At 44.5% G+C, this 19,946-nt stretch overlaps 3 protein-coding genes and 1 non-coding gene across 4 annotated transcripts; 1 reads left to right on the top strand and 3 right to left on the bottom strand.

The window, feature by feature from the left end:
• Positions 1-1,763: 1,763 nt before the first annotated feature.
• Positions 1,764-6,783, bottom strand: LOC101776296 (MADS-box transcription factor 18). Its single transcript, XM_004958191.2, has 8 exons — positions 6,465-6,783; positions 4,113-4,191; positions 3,955-4,019; positions 3,772-3,871; positions 3,620-3,661; positions 2,801-2,839; positions 2,588-2,724; positions 1,764-2,350 (listed from the first exon to the last, which is right to left on the bottom strand). Exons 1-8 carry the CDS (start codon positions 6,647-6,649, stop codon positions 2,239-2,241), a joined length of 759 nt encoding a protein of 252 aa, XP_004958248.1. The 5' UTR covers positions 6,650-6,783; the 3' UTR covers positions 1,764-2,238.
• Positions 6,784-10,509: 3,726 nt separating this feature from the next.
• On the top strand, positions 10,510-10,581 carry TRNAD-GUC. The gene has a single exon. It is a non-coding gene; the product is annotated as a tRNA-Asp (tRNA).
• A 477-nt stretch (positions 10,582-11,058) lies between these two features.
• Positions 11,059-14,305, bottom strand: LOC101775889 (UDP-arabinopyranose mutase 3). Its single transcript, XM_004958190.4, has 4 exons — positions 13,911-14,305; positions 12,090-12,340; positions 11,838-12,006; positions 11,059-11,636 (listed from the first exon to the last, which is right to left on the bottom strand). The coding sequence occupies exons 1-4, from the start codon at positions 14,232-14,234 to the stop codon at positions 11,295-11,297; spliced, it is 1,086 nt and encodes a 361-aa protein (XP_004958247.1). The 5' UTR covers positions 14,235-14,305; the 3' UTR covers positions 11,059-11,294.
• A 3,773-nt stretch (positions 14,306-18,078) lies between these two features.
• On the bottom strand, positions 18,079-18,815 carry LOC101775472. Its single transcript, XM_004958189.2, has 2 exons — positions 18,682-18,815; positions 18,079-18,566 (listed from the first exon to the last, which is right to left on the bottom strand). The coding sequence occupies exons 1-2, from the start codon at positions 18,703-18,705 to the stop codon at positions 18,315-18,317; spliced, it is 276 nt and encodes a 91-aa protein (XP_004958246.1). The 5' UTR covers positions 18,706-18,815; the 3' UTR covers positions 18,079-18,314.
• Positions 18,816-19,946: the final 1,131 nt, after the last annotated feature.

Raw genomic sequence — 19,946 nt, 5'->3', positions numbered from 1 at the left:
CAAAGGACCAAATTATTGTATGATAATAATGTTTTTTTAAATAAAAGTAAAAAAGAGACGACCACTTGTAGGGGGCTACGCGGGGAAAGGTAACACAAATTGCCACGAAGAATCCACCATGCATCATTGTACCAATAGTGACAGTTTTCTCTTTTATAACAGGGAAAAGGTATGAAGTATCATTATCAACCGGCTCTCGCAACCAAAGCTCGCTGGGCTAACTTTCTATGACACCAGCCACCGTAATCTCTGGCACTACTGGTGTATAACCAGGAAGAACTGCCGTATAAGGATCACGGGATTCTGAGTGCTTTTTAGTTGTTGATCTACTAGAGGTCCAGGCATGGTCAGTGTGCATGCAACATGTTATCACTACGAGTTTGTTCTGTCAATTATTTGTGTAGCATATGTTTTTCCGTTCATTACTAGGATGTATCAAAATATTTGTCGTTGTTAACAAGGTCACAACGTTTGACCATTCATCTTATTAAAAAATTATGTAAGTATCATTTATTTTGTTTGTGACTTACTTTACCATTATAGGTATTTTAATCATGACTTATATTTATATTTTCGTATGTTTAAATAAATCTTTGAATAAAACGAATGGTCAAATGCTACAGGAAAAAGTCAACAACGATAAATATTTCGATACGAAGGAGTATGATCGAAGGTTAAAGGAGGTGGACATGGTCAATTATTTGTTGTAGGCCGACCCCAGTTTGGCACAAAGGATTGCCAGTGTTGGAGGCTTGGAGCTCCTGGGGCCGGGAGAGGAGATGATCATCGGAGGGCTAGAGTTTGAGTGAAAGGCTTGACAATATATTGTACTCGGTGGAAGAGAGATTTTGAATCGATAAATCTACATCCAGTTGGTCGAAGAGGTACCCAAAACAAGGCCACAATCACTAAAACGGTCAGAAACTCAGAAAAGAAAAGGTAGGGCACGAATTGAGTGGAAGAGAATATGCATGTGGTAAAAAAAATGCTTCATTTTCAGGTACAATTTGGAATTCTATGGAGACCCCTGCCCTAATTAGTTAGTGCCGCTAGACCGAAGCAATTATTCGTTAAACATATGGCTCCAAAGTAAAGCACTATCCAGGCAAAAAGAGACAACAATGCTGCAACTAATCCAAATCTCAATAGATCAAATCAAACTGAAGAAAGTGTGTATCAGTCGTCGTGCAGATAGAACTCATGAAGAGTCAGTGGAGGGTGAGCAACGAATATGACGCCAGTACTACATGATGGCATGATGCTATTGCTTGCTTGGTATCTGACTGTCAAAGGGCCTACTTAGAACGCCTATAAGGCTATAAATAGTGAGAACTTCTCACATAAACCCACCAATTTGTAAAGGGTGCAGCTGTGAAAGTACTATATTTTCTAAAGGCATGCCTTTTCTAAACCCTTTTATCTTAAGATTCATGCATCAGCTTTCATCTTCAGCGAGCATGTTATTAGATTGAGGGTATTTGATCATCATAGATATGATTAGAATTCATGCGGTTAAGATATTCCCTCCGTTCCAAATTGTAGGTCATTCCAATTTTCTTGAAGAGTCAAACTATTTTATGTTTGATCAAAATTATAAAGAGAATTATAAAGATTTATGGTACCGAATAGATATACTATGAAAATATATTTAATGAAAAATTTAACGGTACTTATATGGTATCATAAATATTAGTATTTTATTGTATAAACTTTGTCAAACTTAAGATGCTTTGACTTTCTAAGAAAATTGGAATGACTTACAATTTGAAACGAAGGAAGTACCAAATTATGCATTTAACACTTTGACCGGGACTCCACACTTTCGGGGACAAGAGCCTTCTGTTTTGGAAAAACGCAAGAAACATCACAACTGATACAACATACATCTCCGTTAAAGCCTACACAGGACAGAGGAAACAAACATAGCGGTAGAATCTCCAACCACAAGCTACACCGAGCTTCTCTTTTTAGATGTACACCGAGCTTGTTGATCAGAGAAAAAAAAGGAGTGAGACAGTAGACGCAAGAACAAAACGCAATATACTGGTGCAGAGGTGCTCCAGACTTCATTCACCCTGTAAAGCATTTGATGAGACCTGATCTTATTAGTGACTATGCCGGTATCCATCACTGGATCGAGATGGATCGCTCTGCGGTGGATGCCTGGGTCACCGAAGGGTGTTTGTTGGTGCAGTGTGTTGCCTTCGAGTTCAGCCGCAAAACCGCATCAGAAAGAGCTCATCTGTTATTGACACTGCGGAGCATCCATGGTGGCAGCTTGCCGCTGTTTACTTGAGCAGGAATCGGTTCAGGTTCAGACTCCCCTCCTGTTCCTCTAGGTTGGCATGGCCTAAAATGGCAAGGATGAGTGGTACAGAGTAATTATGCAGTACTGGTAAGCGTGTAATATCAGTACCATGACAGGTTTAGGTAGAAATAGCAAGGTGAAACCAGAAAGTTGGTTTCAGGTATGCTTAATGGACTAACAGCATAGTCCATCAGCTAACGTACTATGGCCTCAGGAGAAAGAACTTTACTAAAAATAATGAAGGTGTGCAGAAGAGTGAAGTCGATGGAAGTATGATACCCAATATCTAGAGTCGGCAAGGAATCTGGAACTGTTGACGGTGGTGGTGATGGCGAGCTTTTTGATGCTCCATTTTGCTGCTCCCGGAGGTGTGTATTCATTAAAGCATTGTTTTTCTCCTTCTCCGCCTCCATGAGCTGTTTTAAATACAGTTAAGTCTGGCCTCCTAGACTAAATTTGTTGCACTCTGGTAGATAAGAAAGGAATCTCTACCTTTTGCAGGACACCATTTTGATCCGTAAGCGATTTCTCCTGCACAAAGGAAGATAGTTGATTGTAGATGCTGTCACCAGAAATATTATCAGCATTCAGGAATTTGATACAGGTTTTGCTGCCAGACTAGATACAACTACCACCACTAGTCTGCTGAAATGCTGACAGATTAGTGCTTTCTTTTGCATTGTCCTTTCCAGACTCTTTTTCACTATTTCATGGTAAGGAGTAGCGAATACTAAGCTCCTAAAGCATGCACTGGAGATCAGTTTCACAGTCAAACCCAAACCCCTTACTAATACATCCCATTCTCTTCCTTAATGCAATGGTTATCATTCGCTTGCCTCTCACTTCAAAACCAATTTGCATTTCCTGAAAATATCTTAGGCTGATCCCACCTGATACACAGATTCAAATCTTCCATTGATTAAAAATGAGACTCCTATAGACAAAACTTGATTCTGGTTTAGAGCATTCTGCAGCAGTTGCATTACCTAATGTTTATAATTATGAACGCTGAAAAATCAGATGTTCAAGTAAGATTTAAGCACAACAAATGAGAGGTAACAGCAAATTGTGAATGCTGATCAAGTAAGATATATTTAAGCACAACAAATGAGAGGTAACAGCAGATTGTGAATGTTGAACTAAATCAAAATACATTAATCTTACTGAAACATGTGTATGATTATGAGGCTGAAAGTTTGCTCTCCTTCCTCGAATTCTAGCAAGGTGTGCTCATAGCAACAACTTTCCCTAGTGGCTATGTTACACATGCAGCGTGCAAGGTAGAAGGGAATCTAAAGGATTGTAACTAACCTTTTTCTGGAGCTCAGAAATTGAATTGAACATGAGCTGATTCTGCACCAAGAAAAAAAATAATGTTATTATAATATAATTTCACTAAAAAATTAGTAAATATACCAAATTAGTTGTGCACAGCAGCAGCAACTTGAACCCAATTGATTCACCTTTCTTGATCTTATATGCTTCAGAGAACTGTCTAGTTGTTGCTCCAGTTGATGGAGTTCTTTTATGGTCAGTGAGTCTAGTTGTTCTCCTAACAGTTGCCTTCAGTTGAGAAAAGATACAAACAGTAAGTCAGTAGGCGTTTGTAAACAGAATAAGGATCTTCTTGAGCAAGCCTACAATACCTTTGACTCTTCTGAAGTGCATCAAGTTTGGATTTTAACCTGCCATATTCATCTCCCCAATTTGCCTGGTATAAACGGGATTGCTATCAATACAGGTAACATGCTGATTTTACTGGAATAATAGTTCTCTGATAAATACGGATATTTCATAATTATACCTGGTCTCCAATATTTGGATCAAGTACTGCTCTTTCTTCAAATGAGTAACGCTGATAACGCTCAAGAATGCCTTCCATGCTGCAAGTAGAAATGTCATGCTTCAGCAGAAAACGTTGATGTCTTGTTTGAACATAATATAATCAGACGATTTCCTTTTTCTTTTTGCACCTTTATATTACTAGGTGCAGTACATCCTAAATCTTGTGTGACAAAACTGCAAAAGAATTCACAACGCACAATATTCAAGATGACACAGGATTAATTTTTTACAAATTTATTAAGTGCAACAGACATATGAGCATTTTCTCCTGATCCCAAAGTTTCAGAGAACATTTGGCAGTTAACCACGAATAACATGTATAACTAGATGCAAGCATGGTTGGAAGAACGTTTGTCATCACATGCACAGATAAGTAGGTGGTTACTCAATGAAGTCAGGGTGCTTCATAGTCCAAATGTGAACTCAGAAAGGGTGTTTTAGAATCAGAGAACATGTCATGAGCACATAAATGTAGCAAGCTACTTATGCAAACAAAATCTCTCATTGCTTTGTCCATAATCAGGTGGATATAACCGTTTACAGACTTAGCACCAACCTTTTTAGTAGGAATAGAATGGTGCAGTCTGTAAATACTTGTTATTGTACATTAGCAGTATGGTGATTTTTTTGGAATCTATTGATGTTTTCGATTCAAACTAGTATGTGTAACCAGCAACACCATTTTTTATGACAAATAGATTAAAATGGCTATAGCTTAAACCATATTATATCATCATAAATAAAATTTTCTTATATAATATTTGGAACTAGCCTACCCCAAGTCCCCAACTTGCTTGGGACTGAAAGGACGATGTTGATGTTGAATATTTGGAACCCAACGTTACATGCATTCTCGTCACCACTGGTAACCAGTAGTTTCAGGAAGCTTTTTGTATGAGCTTTCTATAAAACAAAAGGAAATGAATATTATTTTGCCATGATTCGAGATATAACATCTCTCAAGTTTACATTTTAACACCAGCACATGTCACTTGTATGCAAAAGCTAAACGTGCTATTTCTTGTTGAAACACTCAAGTTTCTTGTACATCATTAGAGAGTACAGATAATAACACTATGGGAAAAGTAAAAATGTTAGTACCATTTCCCCTGAATGGATCAGTTATATATGAATATGCTGCATGAACAAGGCATGTACCCATGCAATTATTCTAATAGAATCTAACTTTTAACAACACAAGGTCATATTTCTACAATCAAGCATCCATTTCAATTCCTTTCATGCATGTAACCATAGTTGTGTTGTTTACTTGCTAATGGGACTAAAATTGGAAGTGCGTATTGAAATATGGACCAGGAAATCGAACTTATGTTTAAATAACACTATCACCTTGCATACCACTTGTAATACTAAATATGTAACACAAGCAATCTACTAGCATATGATGCATACATATGTCTCGAAGACACTACAAATGTGTGAAATGGTTCTTCGAAAGTTTCTGTGAATGTTCAGATAAATAGTTGCAGCTCTCCTGATATCTCTACAACATGGTAGCAACAGCTATTTCTATAGAATTTTGTTCAGGGTATCACAGACCAACTGAAAATTGCCAAAATGCATCTATCGCTGCATATACAAGGGACAATGAAGCAAAGGAACGAGATATGCTGATACTGATAAACAACACCCCATTATGCATTTCAGAAGACAAAAGCAGCAGTCTACTTTTGCAGAAGACATGCTCAAATGCTCCTAATTGACACTGAAGAGTTTAATCGCATGATGAAAATATCAGCACTAATCAGAGCACTTCCACCAACATCTCGGTTATATTTTGCAGCTGATATTTCATTTTCACAGAATCTATGAATCAAATAATCCTGACTTATTGCCCCACTGCAAGTTGAGTCTTCATACTAGCCACTCACCTCAAGGCTTGGGACCTACTTTGCATGTGCTAATCAGTAATCACGATTCACCACTCTTACCACTTACGCTTTAGTAACACTGGCAGCATCGGTCAGACAAAATCCAAGTCCGATGATTACACAGAAACGAATTTCTAGCAACCTATCAGCAGCAGATATACATACGACATAACCAGAAAGCGAATCAACGAATAACGATCAAAGTAACCAAAACGATCGTTGATCCATCTCAGCTCGTCCGTGCAAACAGAATTAATCCGCACAAAACTAGCACGAAATAACCAAACATGCATGCATCCACAAACAATTCTAAGAACCCAAATCAAGCATCGAAGCACACCCAACGCCCTCAAACCCCAAGCGGGCGATCACAGCAACCGGCAGGAAGACAAGGGGATCGAAGCAGCGTGTATACGTACCTTTCATGGCTGGAGTACTCGTAGAGCTTCCCCTTGGTGGAGAAGACGATGAGCGCGACCTCGGCGTCGCAGAGCACGGAGATCTCGTGCGCCTTCTTCAGCAGCCCGTTCCGGCGCTTGGAGAAGGTCACCTGGCGGTTGATCTTGTTCTCGATCCGCCGCAGCTGCACCGGCCCGCGCCCCATCTCCGCCGCCTACCCTCTCCCGATCGCACGCGGCGCGGCAATGGCGAGGGCGACGTGTCGGGCGGGAGGAAGACGGGGAAGGAAGGATCAGGTGGCTCTCGACTCGAGTGGTGCGCAGGGAATGAAGAGCTCGGAAGAGGAAGGGGGACGGCGGTTTTAGATGGGGAGGGGAGCGGTATCCCGAAACCACGGTGGTTTCCCCAGCCGCGTTGTCGTGTTTTGATTGGACGTCTGGGTTTCGGAGCGCCGTGGAGCGATCTGGGCCGTCGGATCGGGTAAAGGATCGTTATTACGGGCCAGGCGAGGTGGGACCGTGGGGCCGGCGAGCGTGGGCACCCGTGCTCCTGAACTCGCCGTGGCGCCCAGGCCTGGGATTGGTCGGGTGCCGTGTAGGCCCAGGAGTGTGCGGTTGGGTAGCGTGCTCCACGGTGAGAAATGGTTTCCCTTGCTCCAAGGGTCCGGTCTGTGTCTGTCGGGTACAAAGGGAGCGAGGTGGCAAGTGACACGTGGCGTAGCCGCCGGACGACTGACTCATGGGTCCACACGGGTGTGGGACCGCACATCAGTGAGTGTCCCCCTCTTTCTTTCTTTTTTTTTTCTTCCTCTTTATTATCTGAAGTCGAATTAAAAATTAGCACTATATTAGAAGTTTTAAACGTCGACTTTATAATTTTAATTAAAAATTAGTCAAACCATATGCAATGTTCAATGTATGGCCAAATTCAAAATGTTTTTTAATATATATAATCATATTTGCTATCAACCCACTAAAACTCCACTTGTTCATGAAATAATAAAAATACAAATCTTATTAATGATAAATTGGATCAACTAATAAATCTTATTTCAAAGATCTTTTCATATGGCATTTTGTACCAATCAGTGATATACTATCGAACTACACAGGTAAAGATCCTTAAAAATCCTAACACGCCTATTAAAAATTAATGGAGATACTAAAAATTATTGATAAAATTACTGGACATGAAATTGCTTGGTTTTTATAGGAATCAGTAAATTGTGAACTTTTTAGCATGGTGAATAGAGCTTAAAGCTTCAAGCATTTTTCTACCATTGTGGATGCCAATATGGACTTTTGCAAAAGATGGCACATCAAAAAGGGAAAGAAATGTGATGTCATTTTCCATGAGGACGTGGTCTCTTTGTCGACAAACCGTATATAGTGGTGCTTGTAGAAATGAAAAAAAAAGGGTCGACATAATCTACACCAAGATAAGTATGTATGTAACTTGCAGGCAAAACACAATCCATAAAAGAACGTGCATGTATTGGAAACACTCGTTTAGAGAAGTTCCCAATTGTGTCCTTGGAAAGAAAAGGATGATGCTATGTATATGAGCTGAAAATTGCGACAAAAATATTAAAAAGCATACTTCTTTTTTTTACGATTGCACTCTTTACACAAGTACAGGAATTGTGTCTTTCACTTTTTTTTCCCTCCATGAATAGATAGATAGAGAAACAAAAATGCTAGCCACGTTTCTTTGGCAACGATGCAATGGTGCACCATAGAAGTCCTCCATGGCTCCATGCGACCACGCTCCCGTGGTTTGTTTCCTCGAGCACAGCCGCACAAGCGCACCGCCGCATAGCCTTCCACTGCCTGATCCAATGATGCAATGCCCGTCCCCGCCCAACCAAAACCAAGCCAGCATTACTTTGGTCCAGGCTAACCCGTGACCAGTGGCGCGTAGGGAAAACGCGAGACCCTATCCCTAGATACTAAAGCACAACCTAGACACTAAAGCACAACAGCAGAAGGAATATTTTATCACACATACGAGTGGAAGGACAATCCATGCGTGGGATGATGTCAGCGATAAAAAGTAGATGCATATTCTTTAACCGGTCTATTTTTAAATCTGTTTGCACCATTATATTCCTCGCAACTAGATCTAAAAAAAAGATACACATTAGGTATATTTTGAAACTATTTTACGTGACTATTAATTTATATTAAAGTCTAGTAGCTACTTATGTAGAAACTGCGCAACAACTTATGTATTAGATTTGATGTAAATACTAAGAGACAACTCTTGTAGAGATATTGTAACAGGTTACGTGTAGACAATGTATTGAACTTGTATAGAGACTATGTAGCAACTTATATTGTATGTCTACTTATCTAGTAATAAATGTGTTATATTGTACAAAGGACTGGAACAACTTATATGCAAGCAATATAATGATTTATGTAGTATGTCTAGTATCACCTCATACAGTAACGATACAGCAGCTTACGTAGACACTTCACGTAAAACTAAACAACATGAGTGAAAAATACGTCTAGCAAAGTTACTACATACTTATGATAAGTAACTGTTGTACATTCAATATAAATTAATAGTGTAAAAAATACTTTAAAATATATGTATTATGGGTCTTGTTTTGTAGATCTCGTTACAAGAAATACAGTGGTGAAAACGAAATTGAAAATGAACACTCTATTAGAAAATTATCATAATTTTTAAACATGAAACGAAATAAAAATGGATGGGCTGTAGCAGCCCCACTTCATCCTGCCAAGTCACAGCAGGCCGTACAGGTTACGCTGGCGCGATCCTAGTTTTTCCCATTGCTTTCGCTTCGGCCTTCCGCTGCGGGCTGCGGCCCGGCGTTTCCAGCGAGCGCGCATGCAGAAACCAATCAGTTTCGCCCAGGTAGTCAGGTATCAATGTGTGGTGTGACGGTTTTTGTGTCTCCCAGGTACCAGTCCCAGCCCCCAGCCCATGCCGCTCGCCCGCTACGGCGGTCCGGCCTGAGCCGCGAGCGGCGAGCCACGCAGGAAAGGAAACGGACGAGGAACGATAATCCCAGCCGAGGACGCGGACAGCAAGGCCTCCAGCAACAACGCTGTGGGTCTGTGGTGGCCCACCCCCGATTCCGTATCGCCACGACGACGCCACAGTCCACTGTCCAGCGACAGCTTGTGCTGCAGCTGCAGGCATGCTGGCTGCTGCAGTGACCGAACAGAGAAAAGCGCCGCACATGGAGATGGAGCACAGGACGGCAAGCATGCAGCAGCTGAAAATGGTGCTGTTTGCTTTGGTGGCCAGGGTTTGAAAAATATACATACATACATACATCGATGGCCAGCAGCTGAAAAGTATGGCCTTGTTTAGCTGCTTAACTTTGCACAACCAAAATTACTGTAGCGCAACTGTAGCATTTCGTTTGTTTTTGTGAATTATTGTTCAAATATTGACTAATTAGGTTTAAAAGATTCGTCTCGCAAAGTACAATAAAACTGTGCAATTAGTTTTTGATTTCGTCTATATTCAGTACTCCATGCATGTACCGCAAGTTTGATGTGATGGGAAATCTTCTTTTTGTATGGTGCTAAGGAACTAAATAGGATCTGTATCCAATTATCCATCGATGGCCACTAGCGCACTGGCTACCACTACGAGTCTACGACGTGTTTCTTTCTCCCTCGCCTTTTGGCCCCGGCACACAAGAGACCAGCGGGCACTTTCCGTGCTATGCTTTTCAAGTTTTCAGGGGAAATCTGCAGATTCAGGTAATCAGGGGACCAGCACCAGCGCGTCCCTCGAATGCGAAGGACGGAGCGGAATGGTCATTTCCACGTATTCTGTGTCATTATCGTCCCGTGCCATTTTCGGTATCATGCTTGAATGGAAGGAAACCTCACGTTTTCGGTAATAAGAAGAAAAGGCAACAACGATGTTTCCAGGTTGGCAACGACGGGAACCTCAAGTTTTGTTTGTGGGTGAAAAAACCCATGTCAGCGACTCGTATGGCTCTGTCGTGTTGTATCATATGAGCGTCATCTTGTTAGTTTAGATATGTAGCTTTAAGTCTTTCCAGACATCAATCAAGTCGTTGTAGTATAGTGGTGAGTATTCCCGCCTGTCACGCGGGTGACCCGGGTTCGATCCCCGGCAACGGCGACTTAGTATTTTTTTGGTTCACTTTGTAAATCATGAATTGATTTTGTAGCTGCGGCATGCCGGCATCTATCTCAGTCGAATCGCTCGCTTTTGCAAACCACTTGATCTTATATATTTTTGAACTTCCAACTGATCTTTAGTTTCTTTGTTTGTAAGCAAAGGCACCCACAAGGCCACAACCGCTAAAACTATCATCAAAGGGAAATGTGGGACACAAATTGAGTACGAATTCAGACATTGCACACTCGTACGCTCGTGGCCGAAGATACCTTTTGTTTTGCAGCTAATGCCGATCATGTTACCTGTGCTCTCATGAAACAAACAGTAACAAACATGGAAAGCAACTAGTCAACTTTAGGCTGTCTTTTCAATCAATCCTTTACACAAGAAGACAAACTTTGGCAGATCCATTTTGCAGTTGGAGCATATCATCATACAGACAGAAACATGGAACATGAGAAATAAGGACAAACCACATAATTCTGGGGGTAAAGATCAATAGCATAGCCAGTAACTTTATTCTAATTTGAAGGTAATCCAATTCCGACGTTACACCTGTTGTTGCATCACACGAAAAAAAAAATGTAAACACCCTAAAACCGCCAAAGACAGTTTTCCAGGGAGGTGATAACTTTTCAAGTTACAGCAAATGATCTCAGTCCATCAGCGCTAACCAAAACAGTATTTCCTTTCAGTATGACTATGTTGCATTTTCATTTCTTGGGAGGGCCATTTGCAGTGGCAACTCCACCCTTAGGGGGGTTAAGCTCATCCCAGGCCTCAATCCATGTGACCATGGCGTCGGCAAGCTTGTTGAAGTATCCATCTACCTTACCGAGCTTCGCCCTCACCTGCTTGGCCAGCTCAAGGTAACACTTCTGGACAGTGGTGGCCTCCTTTGGAAGGGAAACTGACTGGAAGAAGGGTATCAGCTCCTCTTGCCAGAAGATGCCGTTGTATTCCTTCTTCAGGTTGACAAACGGATTGCTTGCTTTGCTGTGCCAGATGTAGGGCAGGCCAGTCTTCACACCCAGGCCCAGATGATCTGTAATCACCTGTGTTCCAGCAGAGAAGACATTGACATGGTTTAGTCAGTACGAAGATACTGCCCCAGACAGAGAATGTCCATGGACTGGTAAGACTCACTAGCTTGCACAATGCAACCAGTACTAAGCAACTGTGCATGTCCATGGATTAATTTTGTTGCATTTGTAGGCATAACAGCAATCAATTCTGAAGAAAATAACAGAAAATACCTTTGTGCACCATCCTGCCCACATATCGTCGTAGCGACCAATAGGCTGGCCATCGCCCATAAGACCGAAGTACATCGCAGGACCAATGAGCTCACGATCAAATGCAAGGTTCATTCCACACATGGGGAAGAGGGTGCCCTTTGGGATTGTAAGAATAGCATCCACATACCTGATTTCAGGAAATAAATACCAGATTAGCAAAAGATGATGATTGCCAGAATGATGAAAGCTGCTGAAAGGTACCATCTTTACCTAGTATTCCTCTCAAGGGGCTTGACAAGCTGGGTAGGGGCATCATAGTCTGGAATGTTGAGCCAAAGCCCATGAGAAACAGCAGTTGGGACACCCTCACGAAGGCTGAAGGGGTACCCACGAACGAAATCAGCACCATCACGGTATGGGTCATACAGAGTATTGAAGAAAAATGGAGTTGAAGGACTCAGAAGGTTTTTGATGTGCTGCTCAAGTGCATTTATGTCCTTTCCTGATGGATCCTTAGCAACCTGCGAGTTTGCAAAAAGAACAGGTCACTGACAAGCCAATGATAAACAATAGAGGAAAGACCTGGCACGGATTAGCAATACCTAAATCTATTTAACAAGTACAGAGTAGATGACTAAAATAATGGAGTCACATTCCAAGTCTATGAAATATACTGCAAGGGATATACATGTGCTAGTGTCACCTGCCAACCAACATAGAAAACTATTCTGTAGCCTGTAGGCCTCTCTTTCATGCAAGTAATGTTTTCTAAACAAATACTAGTTCAAAGAAAGCCAAGCTCTTAAATTTGGCTTCTAAATTAATGAATATAGAAGTTTTTACCATAAATCTCCACATCATAAGCCAGCCAATGGTCCAGTAAACTATTTTACAAGCAGGTGGGACCCTAGAGTAACGCTTTCAAGATTTTAGCCCCATAGGAACCTTTCTATTACCCCAATGATAATCCCTAGAGATTCTTAAAATGTCTCTTGAGACGTGACTTCTTATGTTTCCTGTTCCCCTTTTTGTCTTTTACAAGATATTCCTTTAGTGAGTTCTTAAGCGTACAGGACCTTCAGTATTTCAGAGTTGAAACGATGCAAGGAGAAAACAAAAGGTGGAGTGTAATGCAAGGCTTGATGATGACCTGGTCCACAAGGTGGTGGTGATTTCAGGGCATTGGTAGCTCCAACCTAGCATTACATTATATTTCTAGCGCAAAGGCATGATTTATGGTCATAATAAAAGCTTATGGCAATAAAAAAGATAGCATGGTCCAAGATTACATGGATAATGCCGTTCATTCCAACCACAATGTATGTTTAGAACTTCAGAATAAACTATGCAAGGTGCGATCCAGAAAACTCTCTACTGTTACTTTAGTATTGTCCAATAAGCATTTTTGTCCCCTAGTTACCCAGTCTACTGATCATGACCCTGCAACATAAACAAATGCATATGCATTAAGACAACTGACAAAATATGGCGGCAAGGCGATATATACAATTTATCCAGCAGCCATTTTGAATTAGCAGACACCGAAGATCAAACGCATATTCCAGTTCGTATAACCTCCAACTGGACGCAATGCAGGGCCAAAGCAGTGAGGCTAGATCCAATACTTGAAGCTTTTTTAGAGGTGAAACAAATCAAAAGTCTTGCCACCATACGCATAACTGAACTCCAAGGATTAAGGAGACACTATCAAGCCCGATAGATCAATCAATCATCTGAAAAACGTGAAATATGGTTTCCACGTTCCACCTACCCAGATCACAGTAAGACAGTATGACCATAACAAACAGGGCGGGTAACGGAAAAGACGTCAAAAATTTGCATCACAATACTCATTCCGGGTACGCATTGTATCCCAAATTTCACAACCCAATCTATTCCCACGAAGAAAACAACCCAAGGATCTCGCTGTATTTACCCGTCACATACCTAACCAGATCTGAGGCCCCATCCCCACAAAATCGGAGCCCAATAACGGCAAGACCACCCGCAACAGAACAGAGGAAACGGGAAGCATAGATCTCGGATCATCACAAGGAAAGGAGAGGAGCGGAGCGATAGGGTGGCACTCACGAAGCAATCGTCGTCGATGGTGTAGATGTACTTCTTCTTGGAGACCATGTAGCCGAAGCAGCGGCACGCGGAGTCCTTGAAGGAGATGCAGGTGGCCTTGGGCCCGAGCATGCGGGTGATGTCGTTGCGGTTGTAGAGGTCGTAGTCGAAGCCCTCCGGGACGCGGATGGTCTTGTTGGGGTCGCCGTCCTGCACGATGATGAGGTGGTAGGGCTGGAAGAAGGGCCGCCACATCTCCAGGAAGTCGAGGTTGCGGATCGTCGGGATGACGATGTCCAGCTCGTCCTTGAGCAGCGGCGTCGGGGCGCGGGAGGCGGACGCCATTGCGGGCGGGTGGGCGGCGGAGGGGAGGGATGCGGGTGGCCGGCCGGGCGGTGGTGGTGGGAAACTGGGAATGGCGTTGGGACTGCCGGACTGGGGAGGGAAACGGCGGGGTATAAAAGGAGGGAGGGTGGCCGGGGATGGACCGGCCGCGGCGGGTGGCTGGTGGAGCTGGCTTGTGCCGGAAGGGAGGGAACGGGGGCCTCTTGTGGTTGGACCCATTCAAACTTCCGGCCATTGAGAAGCCCGTCTAAAATGTACAGCAGTACAGGCCTGGGTTCGGCCCGGCCAAAAAAAAAAGTACTCAGTCAGCTTAATATTTTTTGAAAATATAAAAAAATGTAAGCATGCAAATTGTGTGTGCATATTTATATTTTTTTTAAAAAAAATACTTCCATGCATCATACAGTATTGTATTTTCTAAATACTGGACCAAATGTTTTTAACTTTGCGCAGCAAAACAATGAATTAAGCAGATCAACAATGTAGGTAAATTCAAGAATAGTATCTTCATCATGAAAATTAGTGTCATACCATATAACCATTTTTGCTCTCGATGTTATAGTTGCACTAGTTCAATTGAGTTGCTTGGTTTGGTATAATACAATTAGTTACTCTCTTGCCTAATTCGTTTAAAAAACTCTCATATCGTACTCAGCGGTCGTCCGATCGAAATCACATATGGAGGGAGACCGCATCCTATACGATCGGGTTGGTCATGCGAAATTCATATCCAGGCCGGACGGCGCATGATTGATGAACAGGACGAGACCGAGCACGGTGGTCCGCTTGGCATTCTCTTCAGAGGTCGCTTCGCCACTTGGACATAGGGCCAAGAACAAGAAGACGCAGGCTGCGCGTTTTAATTTTGTTGAGTGCAAGCGCGGTGACTTGAAGATCACAGCTGGGAAGAAAAGACCGCGCCTTTCCGCGGCACACGCCATTGCATGCTCTGCCAATGAGTGGATGAATTTTAGTTCCCCAAAATTCTAACTTTGTCACTATGCAAAAAGAAGATTCTTCATCACATCAAACTTGCGGTACATGCATTTAGTATACAAAATCAAAAATTAATTGCACAGTTTTGTTGTACTTTGCGAGATGAATTTTTTAAGCCTAATTAGTCAATGTTTGGACAATAATTCACAAATACAAACGAAACACTACATTATACTACAGTGCTATTATCCAAAATTGAGCAACTAAACAGAACCTCAGTCAAGCTGGCACGAGTAGTCAAACCATGCTGCTGCCCCTGCCCGTGGGGTTTGATCGTCTATTCATCCGTCGTACTGCCACGTATCGGAAAAGCTAGAGCTTTTTGACCGGTACTCGTGCCTTTTGCTGCCCATGTAGCAGAGCACAAACGCAAGTGCACGAAGGGGATGGACTCCAGTGCTCCACAAACTCAAGTGCACGGCGGTTGGGTCTGATGCACTGGGTGTTTGATACCAAGTGCTAAATTTTAGCAATATTACATCGGATGTTCGGATACTAATTAGGAGAACTAAACATAAGTTAATTATAAACTAATTGCAGAACACCAAGCTAATTCGCAAGATAAATCTATTAGGTCTAATTAATCCATCGTTAGCAAATAGTTATTGTAGCACCACATTGTCAAATCATGGACTAATTAGGTTTGATAGATTCGTATCGTGAATTAGACTCCATCTGTGCAATTAGTTTTATAATTAGCTTATATTTAATACTTTTAATTAGTATAAAACATCTCATGTGATAGGTGCTAAATTTTAGAGTGCTAAACATCTCCATTCTCTCGCAGTCTTTGGGTCGCTTCTGCGTCGTTGCAGGTGCTTTGTCGTCGGGGCACCGACCACCGAGGGTTGGGTCGCGTAGCGGCAGCGTACTTACGGTTGAGAGATCCGAGGCACGTACACGTTGTCGCGGTGGCTTGACTTTGCTTGTCGCGTGCGTGGCGTGAACTTGAACCAGGTCGCGTGACGATACGGCGCATGCACGATACGAGCAGCGCACTGACAGAGGTAGTGGCACGGCCTTTTTCCGAGCTGCTAGCTGACCGGAAAAAGGTCGCCCCTTCTTTGCCCGCGTCGCACGCCGGCGGTTGCCATCGTCATAAAGCTCAGCGCTGGACGCTGACAACTTGCCTGAGCAGTGATCTGCAATCCACCGATCCACGTAGTACCGGACTAGTAGCTACCATCCTCCACCTGAACCGCACACCACCAATCGCAAGCTCCGTTGAGCATGTCCGCGGCCTCGAGCACGTACGCCCCCGCCGTCGCTCCTCTGCGATCAATCGGACAACCGGAGGCAGTAGGTTGGGTGATTCGCCGCTGCAAAAGAGGTCATCGACGCTAGAGGTTCGCCCTCTCGGTGTCCTGGTCAGCCCGGCGTCCCTGAACAGCCTCGACAGGCCGCGCTGCGACCGCTCCAGGATCAGCGTCACGACCTCCGACGGGTTCGACACCAGGAACGCCGCTCAACCTCCCGCATCGTGCCGATCGCCGGCCGGCTCCGACTGAAAGAAGTTGGGCTGAGTTCTGTAGTGGGTGTACATTCAGTTGGTCGGTGACCGAATCGTCCTGGGGTGTACAGCGTGACGCGCGGGACCCCGGTGCGTGACGGCTCCCCTTGGATGCAGGAGGAGTTGCGTCGTCAGGATTGCGTACCTGTTGAACGGCAACGACGTGTCCTGAGCAACGGGAGGAAGGAGCAGCTTGGGTACTGGAACAAGTCTGAAACTGAAAATTTGTGCTCTGACGAACCGTTACAGGAAGGTAAAAGTTCAGTGCTTATCACTATCTCTAACGGGTTGGCGACGCTCGCCTGAACGCATCTTATGCCGGCGAACTCGAGCCAGAGCCAGCAGTTTGTGGCAATACAGCTCTGAATCTCAATCGGCCTCCGACGAACATCGATCACCGAGCTGCAGTTCCGGACATCAGGATTCAGACCGAACCAAAGGTTAACGCGCGCACGAGGCTCCGCGATCCTAACAAGATTTCTGGAGGACAGGCAGAAACAAGACCTTGCGTTGCCCACAAGAACAAGCAGCTAGCTGCTCCAAAGACCAGACAGACTGACAGAGAACTGAACTGAAAAATAGGGTTGTGCTTCTTGAGCTCTGCATCATCCCTGAAAACTGAAATGAAACGCCGTAGCAAGAAGCGAAGCATATAAGTTCTACCATCACGAGGAATTTGAATTTTCTCTGCCAGATTTTGGATTGGATCGTTTCCTCACCGTACCTTAAAATCATGAGACAAGGATTTCGAAGATTTTGATGCTCCTCTGCGACGTCAGCACTGACCTGGAATAACTTTCTTGCACGGGTGCACTACATCAATAGCAAAGCTTGTGAAGATTCTCAATCTATTTCTCTTACACAATGGAACGTACTGGTTTTCAGGGTTTGTGGTTTCTGTCTCTTTGTTTGGAGAAGAGATGCAGGCGCGCAAGGTCCTCAGCCCTCAGGCGCTGGCGTTCGGAGAGAACATACCAACTGGTCGGAGAATATGCATGCCTCAGGCCCTCAAAGCCTCGAAGGCCATACAACTCTGAGGCTTGTGTCCTTGGCGTAACTTTCACACTCTTTCTGTTAGATGGCTGATTTTGCTTACTAATTTGAAACATTTTGTACTTTCATTTTTCTTAACTGAAGCAGATCCCATGGTCATCTGTTATTTTGAATGATTCAGGATTCTGCAGCAGAAGGGGACATGCGCGAAGATTATACCGATACATGCCCGGGACAACATGCATAGGCCCCTGTCTGAGCTTTCAAGGAAGTTTGGAATATCCCTCTGGCAGCTCTGCATTATACGGATACCAGACACTGCATTTTCAGCTGGTTGCCGATGTAGGAGTAAGAAACAAATCACTACCGTCGAGAATCATATTAGACGCCCAAACGATCGTACATCACGAAAAAGAAAGCTTAAAGTTTATTCCGCACACACACGATATTACCATAACACACGCACGCCCGAACCCCAATATCCACAGGCACACGGACACGGCATGCACGCCGGAGCAGCGCCGGCGAGCGCGGCGTGCGCGCACCATCGCCGCCACCGGCGCCGTCTGAACTCTGATCGATCACTTGTCGGCTGCGGACGAGGACTCGGAGAAGAAGCGGTTGAGGGCCGGGAAGACCTCCGGTCGCTGCGTGGCGAGGAAGCGGCGGAACGCGTGCTGGCTGTAGCGCTGGCCCTCGTCGGCGTTGTCCAGCACAGCGCTCTGGCGGCTGGCCTTGCTCACCCGCACGTCCGGGTTCATGAACACGTTCCGCGTCAGCTGGAACACGCACATCCCCGTCACGAACGACATGGCCGCGATCAGCGGGTACACCTGCACGCACGCCGAGAGCACGAGGGTTACATACACTAGCGCAAGATCATGAAGCCTTAGCCAGTTAACCACCTGCCCTACAATTACAAAAGAAGAGGAATGATCAGATGCGTACATCTGGCTTCAACCAACGGCCCATGTCGTCGACGCTAGCTGCTGCAGGTTCTGCAGGGATCACTGCTGGAAATCTGGAACTCCGAAACTCTTTTGATGGCTTCTGCTTTTTCGATCTTGTGCTGCTGCTGGAAGCTGATCGATGGATGCCATGCAAACGCGCTCGCGTGCGTTTATATACCCGCCGGCACAATGTCCAGCAACCCGCGAAGCAAATTGCTTGGTCATGTCGCGGTGTCGGGGCGATGCTTTCCTGTGGGCGACGAGGTGGGTTTCGCTTCACGTTCACGGAGTGAGCAGGCCGCTCTCGCCCGCTCGTGCTCCCGTGCCGAAACCATGAGCTGCCCGTTGTTTCCCGGCGGCCTTGGTTGTCAAGGTCTCGGCGCGTGCGCGCTCCCCGGCGGCGCAGGTCAATCCCGGCCCACACGACCGTTCGATTGGTTGCGGTCAACGCCAGCAGAAGGTTCCAGGTCAGCAGCCCGTTGCACTCACAGGGGTTTGCGTCATCAACTCACTCATGATATCTCTCTTGACTCCGTCGACGTCGGCGTGCGTCATACGTGTGGATGGGGGATGGCGAGTGCGAGTCGGAATATGCTGCTCTTTTTCTGGACGTGAAATTGCCGGCCAAGTCCGGGAAACTGCCGAGACTCTCTTTCAGGTTTCTGAATCCGTGGGAGTAAGTCTGGTTTTTGCTCGTAACTGCTGGATGAGCAGCTACGTCGCTGGCGATGCTTGAACAGACTCGCTGGATTCGTGAGAGGACGGAATGGTGACAGCCTGACACGATAAAATTTGATGGATGGGCATTGCACGGATCGATGCTTCAGACAACGAGGAGTTGTTTATGTGCCCTAGTGCAATACCATGGGCACGGACTCGTGTTTGGAATTCCGCGTAGAAGCACGTAAAGGTGGGGTGTCCGTGTAGGATATCTGGATATGCACGATTTACGAAACGTGAATAAAATCTTGCCATACCAGTCGTGGAGAACTCGTCGAACTGGTTTAAGCTTGTAGGGTTCTGGATGTGCTACAACAAAATTGTAATTCAAACTTTTTCACATGAATCGTACTTCAACTGAAGACCATGGTCGACATCTAAACTAGCTTCTTCTGTGAGTTTCGTTTTCCTGATACCGGCTCTTCTGTGACTTCGGCGGGGCTCTAGCGAAAACGGAGGAGGATTTGCAATGGAAGTGGTTTCATTGCTTGTGTATATAGGGCTGAAACTCCAAAAACTAGCCTTTTTACGGCCCACAACACC

The sequence above is a fragment of the Setaria italica genome, chromosome II, assembly GCF_000263155.2.
Source record: "Setaria italica strain Yugu1 chromosome II, Setaria_italica_v2.0, whole genome shotgun sequence".
NCBI classification, from domain to species: domain Eukaryota; kingdom Viridiplantae; phylum Streptophyta; class Magnoliopsida; order Poales; family Poaceae; genus Setaria; species Setaria italica.
Note: the sequence above shows the minus strand (reverse complement) of the source record. Positions and strands in the feature narration are given on the sequence as shown.